The following is a 12611-nucleotide window of genomic DNA, read 5'->3' as shown; positions in this document are numbered from 1 at the left end:
GACCTTTCTCAGGAGGGAAACAGTTTGTCCTACAAGTGACCACTGGAAAAATTTTCAGGGAATCAAATGCAAGTAGCCATGGATTTAACATTTTGCCGAAACCTCAGAGAAGGAAGGAGCAAGAGAGAGGAAGTTAAGCATGTGGAGAGCTTTTTGGTTATTACAGGCTCCAAGATCCCACTGAGAACTGATTATTATAAGCCTTAAGGTACAGTTCAGCAAATTATGATCCAGTGGAACAATGGAGGGGACAGCCAAGGGACTATGAATATGAACTAAGTATTCCATTTGGGGAGAAAGGAGAGTAGAGGTTAGAAAGGGGAGATTGTTGGAAACCTGGCAAACATTTATAGTTTAATGAGAAAACTTGCTACTTTTTATAATCCATGTAGGCCAGGCTTTTGGGTCCCTAACTGCCTTGACAGGAGTGCTGTTTTGATAGTATTTGGAAACTCTGGGGTGACAGGTCTATCTTGTCTATCACTCTGAGTTTTTTGCCAACCAGTTAAAGCTGTGGGTTGGAGAGAAGTAACAGTGGCTGTAATTGGTGTCAGTTAGAGAGGAAGACCTTATTTAGTTGCCTCAACAGTCTTCATCCCAGCTCCCAAGTAGTCTTTGGCTTTAAGTGATGATCACTTCTCCCTTTTTGCTACACTGGCCCTGGGAAGTCTTTGTAGCCTTCCTCCAGCATATACAAATGTCCTCTGTACTTGTCCTTGGAGTTAGGCATACATGTTCATGAGGGAACAATTGGGCAATGGAACTGGGAAAGGTTTGGCAAGGGCATTAAATTTAACCGCCAGTGCCAGGAAGATGCAGAATGGGGATAATGATAAACAGAAATTGGAGGCTGGGAAATAGATAAGGGACTTTTTTGGTGGCTTCTTATCATTCAGGTGATTGGGGTGAGGGGAGTGGCAGTGTGGTCATCATGTATGTTATTCTGTCCTAAATTTCTACTTGTTGTCTCCCTTTATTTCTCTTCTCTGTCTTCTAATCACTTCTTTATCTTCAGTTTTCAAATTATATTTGTATTTTTGCTTGAGTTTTGCTTTTATAACTCTAATTTGCTTTCCCTGTGTGTTCTGTCATCAGATAATGAAGTGTTAGACAAGGATTGTGTCTTCTACTCTGGCTTCCTGTACCTTTTCTTTCCCACCTTCTCCAAATGCACATATACACACTCTAAATGATTGTACTTCTGACTTTGAAGTTGTAGTTCATGCTCAGGATGAAAAGTGAGCGAGTAGGGGTGACAGACTGGTTATTTGAGGTTTCTTTTGCTGTGATTCAGAACAACTTCCTCCTGGTCATTTCTGGAAATGACTCAGTCCTTGTAAAAATGTGTTCTACCCCCAAGCCACTGTCATGTTCTTTTCCCTGCTCTATTTCCTCCAACCCTTCTCCTAGTTATGGGTTAAAAGAGGCAGATATAGCAGGAGGGAAAAATCCAAATCAGTAAAAGATTCAACAAACAATGTTTATTTTCCAAATTTGCCTTTATTCCCATCCATAATTTCCCTGACTGGGGGGTCTTGCTTACATCACTCAATCTCTAGACAGGTTTTCTCAGTGTGGTCCCTTAGTCCCTTATGGAGTTCCAGGTTTGCATTTCTGGACCTCAGCTAAATTAGGACCTGCACAGTGTTCTAGCTTACATGGGCTTCCAGGTGGACTCTTTGGAGAGGTGGGTGGGCTTTGGGGACCTGGAGTGTGACCTTCAGGGGGGTGTGAGCTTTGGAGTTGATCTAGGGAATTGAGATTTGGTGCTGGGGAGCTTGGGATTATGGTTGCACTTGGTGCTGCTTGCTGTACAGTCTGTGTGATAGACTTCCCAAGTTTCTTCTGACTGTCTGGATCATGGGGCTGTCAGGGGTGGAATAGAAGAGACAGTTATGTTTCAGGTTAGGCCTAGATCATTCCCAATCCATCTCAGAATTCTAGATCCCTTTCTCCCCATTCCATGAACAAAAGGTCAGGTTTCAAATAAGAAGAGTTAAATTTGATACTGTTAACTTCCCCTTGAGATCAGCTCATTCTGTACTGTGTGGACAGGGTGTGAGTGGGAGGGTGTGGATAAGATCCCCTTAGCTTATCCCTTCAGGCCTCAGAGGTTGTTTAAGGACTAGATAGGGTAAGACAGAATTGGTTAGCCCCCTGCTGGGATTGTGGTAGTATAACATTAGGCATTTTTGAGATTGAAAAGAAGTGAAGACAACAGGACTGAAGTTAGATGGGAGGAACAGATAGATACCTTGCCTAAGATTTCAGGATGTAGCCCATTGGAGGCCTTGAGTAAATCAGGATTTTTCTGTATCCATTTGGTAAGGGAGGCAGCACCAGCAGCTGTACGGGAGGTCAGGGTCACCCGAGCAGGGGGTACCTTCAGAGGCATTTGCCAGGTGCCCATGAAGGAACCCCAAGGACTTCCCTAAAAGGAAAAATGGGATTCCTCAACAGGGCTTCTCACTCCCAGTAACTGACCTATTGGTGGGCCGTTTGTCTTATTTCCATCCTTTACCTTTGGGAATGCATGGTCATGAAACAAGAATGAAAGCATAATTTCCCCACTCTTCCTTTTCCCCCTCTCTCATTTAGGCTACCCTAATTTTTTCATCTGCTTATCTCTGCTGGCTTAAATTCCACATCCTTAGGTTAAGTTTGGCAGCGTACCCACTGCATAAATGTTATCACCTGAAGGTGTTCATTTTATACAGATCATTCATCCGCTTAAGGAATTCTGGGTGTTAAACACGACCCTGTTCTGTTGGATAAGCTGGCTGGAAGTTTGGGGGCACTCGTGTTGCAACGTGAATTAGATTGCACTTTAATTTTCTAAATAGTAGCTGCAGGAGATTGCAAGTCTCCCTGCTCTGTAACTCCAGTTCTGTGCCTCAGTTCTTTACCTTTCAAGATGAGAATGGAGATGAGTATCTCACCTCGGAACGGGGCACTGAAGGCAACAGATGACCACGATCATTGGCGATAATCTGAGTGTAGCCTTCATGGGAAGAAATCCTCTGGGGTAGAGGTGGGGACAGAAGTGCTTGTGAACATGGAGTGGAAAAGTAGAAGAAAGTATCTGAAGGGCTTGAATTAAGGACTGAGGGAGAGGAGGATGTGGGAATTCCAAGAAGGCTGAAAGAAGTTAGGTACCAGTGAATTACACAGAGTGTGACATAAAGAACCAGAAACTGGCATTGTGGTGTGCTGAATGTGGAATACCTCTTTTGTTGGCTTGGCGAGAGACCAGTTCTGCAGATACTTGGGTGAGAAAGCTTTTTCATACTGTGGAGAAAAAGATGAGAATCCCTATGAGACTCAAAGGCCCCAAGCCCAGGAAATGATAGCCAGGCACAGTTCTTCAGATTTGAAGACCAAAGGCATGAACAACCATGCTAAGTAAGCTTTAACTCACTTTAGAGAGGATGTGATTTGTTTCATCTGTGTGCTGTCCAACATGGAGCCACTAGCCACATGTGGCTGTTGAGCGTTGGAAATGTGACTAGTCCAGATTGAGGTGCTTTGTAAGTACAGTTGACCCTTGAACAACAGGGGTTTGAACTGTGCAGGTTAACTTACAATAAATAAATATGTACTTTTCAATAAATATGTATTACAGTACTACATGATCAGTAGGTGGTTGAATCTGTGGATGTGGAACTGGTTATGGAGGGCCGACTCTAAAGTTATATGTAGATTTTCAGCTGTGTGGGGATCTGTACCCTAATCCCTGCCTTGTTCAAGGGTCAACTATATAAAATACAATGGATTTTGAAGACTTAGTACAAAAACGAATGAAACATCTGATTATAACTTAAAATATTGATTAAGTGTTGGAAATAATATTTGGGGCTAAATTATTAAAATTAACTATTTCTTTTTAATTTTTTTCACGTAGCTACTAGAAAATTTAAAGTTACATTTGTGACTCACATTATCTTTTTATTGCAGTGCTGGTCTAGACCAGCGGTCAGCAAACTCTGGCCTGGGCCAAATCCATCCTCCTGTCTGTTTTGGGATGGCCTGAGAAAGCTAAGAATTGTTTTTATAGATGAACATTTGCACTTGATTTGATAAAGGGGAACACTAACTTTGTACCCCAATTAACCAAAATATTTTCTCATCCTATAAGAATTTCATGCTTTTCATTAATATTACAAAAAATTGCACTTAGTTACTGTATTTTGAATTTTGGCAAAATTTTATGGAAAAGTGTTTTGTCTCATACGTATATATCTCTGATTTTGTCACTCGACTCACAAAGCCTAAAATATTTACTCTCTGGCCCTTTTCAGAAAAAGTTTGCTGACCTCTGGGTTAGGGCCTACAAACTTAACCCAGAGATACCTATTTCTTGTCCTTGGGCCCTCCCTCCCCTGAGGAGCTGAGAAGGTAAAAAAATATTCTCACCCCACTCTCAGCCATATATTCAGTCATCAGAATCCTACGGGAGGGGTCAGACCAAAGGTGGAATCTGGAACGCAACATTTAACGTTAAAGAAATGGAAAAGAGTACTTACTTGGTTGGCGCTGTAGTTAGTGGCCATGATCCTGCCACTTCCTCTGTTTACCTGTGTTGCCTGGCAACCGCAAGAAGGCAGACCTTCTCGACTACCTCCTAATTAGCAGGGGCTGCCTTTTCCTTCTTGTTAATCACTTTCTTGGCTGACACTGCCCCCAATCTTTCCCCTTGAAACTTAGGTTCATTTTCATTTTAGAGATGTGAGGGACAGAGTAAATAAATGTGAGAAAATTGGTTGAATAGTGGCCCAGACTTTTTTCTAGCATAACTTCCCCTGCTTAAGAACTTCCAGGTTGTCTTTGACTGGGGTCTTTAACCACCATACCAAACCATGGAGCCCCAAGAGCTGTGTTCATTGGGCAGTGTGGTGTAATGTATCATAAACTTTAGAGCCAGACACTGGGGTTTGAGTCCTTACTAAACACAGGAACATAGGAGCTGTATGGCATTAAATAACTGATGTCCCTCCACTGAATTTCTATAGTCATTTGTATTGTGGAAATAATAGAACAACTACAGGGTAAATGAGGTGAGGTGAATAAAGTATCTAGATAATGTCATACCATGGTAGGTACTCAGTACTGCCAAGACCCTGTTTACAGGGTCCACTACTTCATTTTCTCAGAATAACAAAGGAATGATGTTTTTATTTATTTATTTTAAAAATAAATTTATTTATTTATTTTTGGCTGCGTTGAGTCTTTGTTGCTGTGTGTGGGCTTTCTCTAGTTGCGGCGAGCGGGAGCTACTCTTCGTTGTGGTGTGCGGGCTTCTCACTGTGATGGCTTCTCTTGTTGCAGAGCATGGGCTCTAGGCGTGTGGGATTTAGTAGTTGTGGCTCACGGGCTCTCTTAGAGCACAGGCTCAGTAGTTGTGGCGCACAAGCTTAGTTGCTCTGCGGCATGTGGGATCTTCCCAGAACCAGGGCTCGAACCCGTGTCCCCTGCATTGGCAGGCGGATTCTTAACCACTGCGCCACTAGGGAAATCCAGGAATGATGTTTTTAAAAGCAGCTGATTCAGATTTGTCCCCAGAAAGAAAAACATGTCCTTAGTCCTTAAATGACTCCTGTCTCTTCCATCACTCTCTAGAATCACAGAGCCTAAAAACAAAGGTGCTTGATGTTGGCTGGGATAAGGTGGAATCAGGAGCTGGTGCCAGGAGATTGAGCAGGGATGATGAAAGAAAGCTGTAGTGTGGAAAGCATCAGATTTAGAAAATTTAGTGGTGGTGCTATGACACAAACCTAATATTTGTTGGACTAGGAAACCTCTCTGAGACTAATCTAGAATGGTATTATCAGAACCATCTACTGGGTTGTTAGGGAGAAAGTGGAATTGTGTTTTCTGAATTATAAAGTTTATACATAAGGCATTAAAATGAAAGGAAAAAACTAAGAAATAAGTTGTCCAAAGAAATAGATCATTGAGAACCAGGAGAGCATTTTAATGGATGATTGTCAATCCCTTCTCCCTTCCTTCTTCCAAAGTCCTCATCCCAACCAACACACCAAGTACAAGAACACTCCTACACTTCTAGAGATGGAGGTAAAAAACAGCTCTTGTTTTACAGACTCTGGCAGTTAACAGATGTGCTTATGTGAGGTCTGGAAAGGGGACTCATGTGCTTAGTCCCTGTGGTTCTCATTAGTCTCTAGAGTGATAACATTTTGGTTCTTAAAGCCACAGTGATATTTAAGCAAGCATCATATCTCTTGGAACTTCTGTCTTTAGCTAGTATGCTTTTCTGATAGAGATGTAATGTTATATGATGGCTTCAATTTTATTTTTTTAATTAACTAGTTTTTGTTTAATTGAAAAAAGTGTACACGGGAAAAAAATTTCACGTTTACGGAAAGGTATTTACTGAAAAGCAAATCTCCATTTGACTTCAACTCCCAGTCTTGCTCCTCAGAGGCAACTACTGTTATTATTTTCTTGTGTCTCCTTCCAGAAATATTCTATACATTCTAAGATTAATGGGAGCAAGCCGTTCACACTGTTTTGTGATTTGCTTTTTTGACTATCTTGGGGATTTTTTTTTTCATGATAGTATATTATTTCATTTTAGGGTGTACCATCATGTATTTAGTCTCATTTGGATGACCATTTAGGTTATTTCCAGACTTTTGCTGTTACATACATTGCTGCAATGAAAATCTATATCTACATATATATCTTTATGAATATAAAGATATATAGAGAGAAATATGTGTATATATCTTTAGGAACATATGTGATTAGTAGGATAAATTTCTAAAAGTGAAGTGTAAAGTCAAAGGGTTTATGAATTTAGAACATTAGTAGACAATGTCAAATTGCCACTCAGAGACATTGTACCAGTTTATACATCTGCCAACGGTGTATGAGAGTGCTTAGTTCTCCACTCCCTTACCAATGTTTTTCCTGTTTTTGTCAATCTAATAATAAAAACTAATGTAGTTACTATATGCCAGGCGCAGTCCTAATTGCTTTTTATTATATTTTCTCATTTGGTTCTCACAAGAACCCCAGCCTAGGAAACTGGGGCATGCACAGTAAGGGGTAGAACCAGTATTTAATCCCAAGTATTCTGACTCTAGAGTGATCAGTTTTTTTTTTTTTTTTGAGTGATCAGTTTTAACCATTACACTGTATTGCTTCTTAAGCTGTAGGTGAAACATGGTGTATCCTTGTTTTAAACTTTCTTTAATTACAAGGTTTTTTCTTTATGTTTTTTTTCCCCCCTGAAAATAGCCTTTCATGTTTTTTGCCATTTGTTATTGAGCTGTTGATCACTTTTATTAATCTATTTGAACTTTATGTATTAAGGAAATCAGCCCTTTTGTCAGTTATGTTGCAAACATTTTCCCCCAGTTTGTCATTTAAATTTATGTAGTCAAACTTATCACCCTTTTCTTTCTGTACTTCTGGATCTTATACTTTGAAGGCTTTTTGTAAATTCCAATATTTGAAAAATAATTCACCCCTGGTTTCAGTTTTTATATTTAAATTTTTATTCTGTTGGAATTTATTTTGGTGACTAAACTGAAGTCAATCTCCAGATACCTAACTAGTTGTCTTGGCATCATTTATTGAATAAGCCATCTTTTCCCTACTGATTTGAATTGCCACCTTTATTGTATTCCCTAATATATTTGGGTCTGTTTCTGGATCCTCTAACCCATTGTTCTGCAGGTAGAGGTGACCATTTTAGGTTATTTGTGTCTTTTTAAAATCCATGGTTCAATCCTGGCTGGGTCCTGTGTGAATTCTCCAATTAGAATTTCACAGACACTAGGAAATTTAATATAAATAGTAACAGGCAATTTCGAGCTTCTAACAAAATTGTATTGAATATTAGCCTTTCTTCAGATTGACTGGTTGACTTTAGGTACAGCTGTTGTTCTTTCATCGAACCAGATTTAACTCTTTCAAAGTTGGAAGGGCTCATAAAGGCCCCACTCAAAAAATATGCCTCACGATATTTTCATCATTTGATTCAGTTCTCTGATGCCTGAAATTAGACCATTAGGAAATCTTTTTTTTGGGTTGAGATCATCTGCCATTGGACTACAAGTTTACTTTGTGTCTATAGGAAGTGTATAAACTACCTAATTGAGGGCAACTACCAACCTGAGCACTGGAGTCAGATTGCCTGGATTAACTTCTGGTTCTGCCTAAATGTGTGACCTTGGACAAGTTGCTTGGTCTTTCTGGGTCTGAGAACCCTTATGGTGTGAAACGCGGATAATCTGAGTTTTGAGTGTTAAACATATGTAACGTGCCTAGTAGGGTACGTGATGCATAGTGAGTGTTCAATAATTTTAGCATTAGTATTAGCTCGAGACTGCCCAGTAAAAAGAAGTACCTATTCAGGTTACCTGGAACAGAAAAGGGGGGAATTTATTGTAAAGTTATGGGATATTTATAACAGATTCCCAAAGTCGGAAGTATAGTTTGGGCCTTAAAGGATACTAGAATCTGGAAGATAGAACATGACCAAGAAGAGGGATTTTTTTTTTTCTCCATCTCATTGTTCTCAGCAATGCCTTGTTCTTATTTCTCTGCAAGTCAGCCAGTATGATTGCTTCCTCATTGACAGCCTCCATCCTGAGATTACTTGGACTTGTACCTTTCTTGCAACCTAGTAAGAGTCTTACAATTACAATAGGAGGGAATGGGAAGAACAAAAAGAATGCTGGTCAGTTTAAGCGGAAAGAGACCATAGAAGGTAAAGCTTTTGCTTTGAACCAGTGGATCTTCTTTTTAAAAATAGGTAATAACTTTCCCACAATCAGTTATCAGTTTTCCAAGGTTTTGTGCATATTCAAGAATAGATATAATAAATAGAAATATATATTTTATTCATCACCATTACATTTTACACAAATTGTAGCATAACATACTACTTTCATTTTAAGATTAAAAAATATATTTTGAATATCATTAAATATTAGTGCATAAAGAGCTTCCTTGCTTTTTTTATAGCTGCATAGTATACATTAATGATGTATTATAATCAGTTCCCTATTGTTGAACATTTAGTTTGTTTTTAAACTTTTGCTATCATAGTGCAGCAATGGATAACCTTCTGCATGTGTTGTTTTGCATTGTGTGAGTATATTTGTAAGACAAATTTATAGAAATGAAATTGTGAAGTCAAAGGATATGTGCAGTTTGATAGATACTGCCATATTGCCTTCTAGAGGTTATATCCCCTCCAGCCATGTATCAAGAGTTCTCTGGCAGAACTTGAAGCCTTGATAGATTGATGAGATCTCCAAGTTTGCTTTTATCCCACATCTCTTCCCAGACATTAAAGAGATTCACAGCAACTTCTCCCTCAAAAATCTGCGTTGTTAGGTAAACTACCTCATTTAGTGATTTCTAATTTATAATAGCCAAAAGTTAGCAACCTGAACTTTCAATGTATTTTTCTTCCCATGGCAATTTTATTTTCTTTTTCACCATGCAGCTTACAGGATCTTAGTTCCCCAACCAGGGAATGAACCCAGGTCCTCGGCAGTGAAAGCGCAGAGTCCTAACCCCTTGACCGCCAGAGAATTCCCCCCCATGGCAATTTTAAAACCAGAAAAATCATTAGTAACCTCATTAGTAAAAACTTGAGCATCTCATCTATTACATAGTTTGACCAACAGCTCTCCATGTTTTCTTCCAGATAGTTCCAAAGTACCCTGCATACTAGTTCACTGGGGCAGGTGGTAGTGGGTCTTGGATTGGAGACCTGGCTTTTGCCTGTTTTCCTGAGTTACAGGATCTTATCCAACCAAGCTACTGGACCAACTTTGAACTTTACACCCCCCTGTTTTCTGTATTCCTTTATAGGAACTGAAGACAGTTCTGTACACAGTAAGCACTGAAGAAATGGATGGCTGCATATATAGACACTATTTCAAAATTTCTCTATATATTACAAATTTTTTATCCTATTTTTTTTCCTTGGAGGAACCTAAGGCTCCCTCTATTGGAGACTGCTATTATGTCTCCCCTCCCATACCCCATAAAAGAAGAATATTGTTGATAAGAACACTTCCTGAGGAATCTAGAGAACAAGCTGTAGACAACCACAGTTACTGAGGAGACATCAGTATCTCTCACTAGTGGAGAGAATTAAATTTATGTTTACTTGAATAACCAAGAATAAACGATGGTTTTAATGGAAAGAGTGTAGTTATGTGATAGCTATGTGCTTTGATGATATACACAGTGGCCATAAAGTCTGGGAAAAGATACTATTTTGTTCTGTATTGAAATATAATACCAACAAACCATTAATATGTATTCATTTATGTTTCCAGATTTCTTGGCAACCCTGTAAATATAGTACAGATAACAATGAGATTAGATATGTGAGGTAGATTAGGTAGTATGTGAGAAGTATCAATAGAATAAGCCCTGATTATCATATACAGATATTAACTAAAAATAAAGGATTTGCCTCAAGTTAGGTGCTAGGGGAAAGCAATGGGGGCTGGTGGGGGGAGTGACTGATTAAGAGATTCCTAGATAGTTTCAGTGTTGCTCTATATTAGGAAAAACTCCAGTCCTCCTGTGTTTCTCCTTTACTCTCACACTACTGTCTCATTAACAACACTTCTGACACCAGACAAGGGGGTTTTCCCCACATCAGGTAATTCCATGACACCAGCTGGGTGTTCTATAATTTAGCTCAATTCTAATGCTATCTACCTGGAGATAGGATCAGATCCCACAGGTTAAGGGCTCAGTCCCACAAGACTGCCTGCCCCCCTACCCTTCAGATGCCAATTGCATGTCCAGGTTGTTACTTGTGCTTCTGATCAATCAGCTGTAAGTCAGAGGTTCCCATGACCCCCTCCTTGAGTTTAATTAATTTGCTAGAATGGCTCACAGAACTCAACAAAATACTTGAGGATATCTGTGAGGATATGATAAAGAATACTGATGAACATACAGATAGAAGAGATGTTTAGGGAAGGTATGTGGGAAGGGGTGTGGAGCTCCCATGTCCTCTCTGGGTCTGCCACTCTCCCTGGACACTCTCCAAACCCTATCTTATTGGGATTTTTCTGGAGGCTTCATCACATAGGCCTGATCGATCGTTAATTCCATTTCTAGCCCCTCTCCCCTCTCCAGAGAATGGGGGATGGGGTTGAAGTCTAAGCTTCTAATCATGACTTGGTCTTTCTGGTGACTAGCTTCCATCCAGGAGCCCACCAATAATCACCTCATTAAAACAAAAGACACACCCACCCCTATTACCCAGGAAATTCCAAGCACTGTGTCAGTAACCAGGGTCAAAGACCAAATGTTAGCACAAAAGATGTTCCTAGTGCTTTTATCACTTAGGTATTTACAAGGGTTTCAGGAGCTCTGTACCATGAACAAGGGGCAGAGACCAATATATGTGTTTTCTATCATCTCACGTGCTCATATAGACAATAGCAAAAAAGAGACAGAACTTATGTATTGTATAAAAGTATTGGGATAAAGTTAACCATTAGAACAAAAATACAAACTCTTTTAAATACCAGAAGGTATGTTAAAAAAAAGTTGGAGTGGGGAGAGGAGGAAGCATATGAAATAGATCACATGGTGAGAGACCTACATATATTAAAAAAAAAATGTTAACTTAAATCAGTAAGGCAGCTGTAAGTCCAGAAATATTGATTGCATCAACAAATATATAAATGGGCTTACCACACCTGTTAAAATGATTTTCACATTGACTACAAAAGCAAATTCCAACACTATGCTGTATAAAAGAAATATATCTAAATTGAAGAGATTCAGGAAGCCTAAAAATAAATGACTAAAAAAGTATCAGAATTATTTTCTTAAATTAAAGCAGGGGTTGCAATTGTAATTATCCAAGAAAGTAGAATTCTGACAAAATGGTTTAAAAGAGATAAATAATTTTTTAAATTAATTTATTTATACAGAAAGTTCTTATTAGTTATCCATTTTAAACATTAGTATATATATGTCAATCCCGATCTCCCAATTCATTCCACCAACCCCTCCCCCTGGCCTCTTGCCCCCTTGGTGTCCATATGTTTGTTCTCTACGTCTGTGTCTCAATTTCTGCCCGGCAAACCCGTTCATCTGTACGATTTTTCTAGGTTGCACATATATGCGTTAATATATGATATTTGTTTTTCTCTTCCTGACTTACTTCACTCTGTATGACACTCTCTAGATTCATCCACGTCTCTACACATGACCCAATTTTGTTCCTTTTTATGAGTGAGTAATACTCCGTTGTACCACATCTTCTTTATCCATTCGTCTGTCAATGGGCATTTAGGTTGCTTCTGTGTCCTAGCTTTGTAAATAGTGCTGCATTGAACATTGGGGTGCATGTTGTGCATGGGTTTATCTCTGGGCTTTCTATCCTGTTCCATTGATCTATATTTCTGTTTTTGTGCCAGTACCATATTGTCTTGATTACTATAGATTTGTAGTATAGTCTGAAGTCAGGGAATCTGGTTGCTCCAGCTCCATTTATTTTCCCTCAAAACTGCTTTGGCTATTCGGGGTCTTTTGTGTTTCCATACAAATTTTAAGACTTTTTGTTCTAGTTCTGTAAAAAATGCCGTTGGTAA

General features: G+C 39.2%; 1 protein-coding gene across 1 annotated transcript in view; it reads right to left on the bottom strand.

Moving 5' to 3' along the window:
* Window positions 1-10: 10 nt before the first annotated feature.
* Window positions 11-12611, bottom strand: part of CFAP126 (cilia and flagella associated protein 126) — a 27819-nt gene continuing 15218 nt past the window's right edge. Inside the window, exons 4-7 of the mRNA XM_024757386.1 lie at window positions 3226-3293; window positions 2940-3020; window positions 2255-2431; window positions 11-1866 (exon numbers count right to left, since the gene is read on the bottom strand). Of these exons, the coding sequence (XP_024613154.1) occupies window positions 1591-1866; window positions 2255-2431; window positions 2940-3020; window positions 3226-3293 (602 nt within the window). The 3' untranslated portion in view covers window positions 11-1590. The remainder of the gene's footprint in view (window positions 1867-2254; window positions 2432-2939; window positions 3021-3225; window positions 3294-12611) is intronic.

Source organism: Neophocaena asiaeorientalis, unplaced genomic scaffold (assembly GCF_003031525.2).
Source record: "Neophocaena asiaeorientalis asiaeorientalis breed wild unplaced genomic scaffold, Neophocaena_asiaeorientalis_V1.1 scaffold830, whole genome shotgun sequence".
Classification (NCBI taxonomy): domain Eukaryota; kingdom Metazoa; phylum Chordata; class Mammalia; order Artiodactyla; family Phocoenidae; genus Neophocaena; species Neophocaena asiaeorientalis.
The sequence above is the reverse complement of the archived record's forward strand: the minus strand, read 5'-3'. Positions and strand labels throughout refer to the sequence as shown.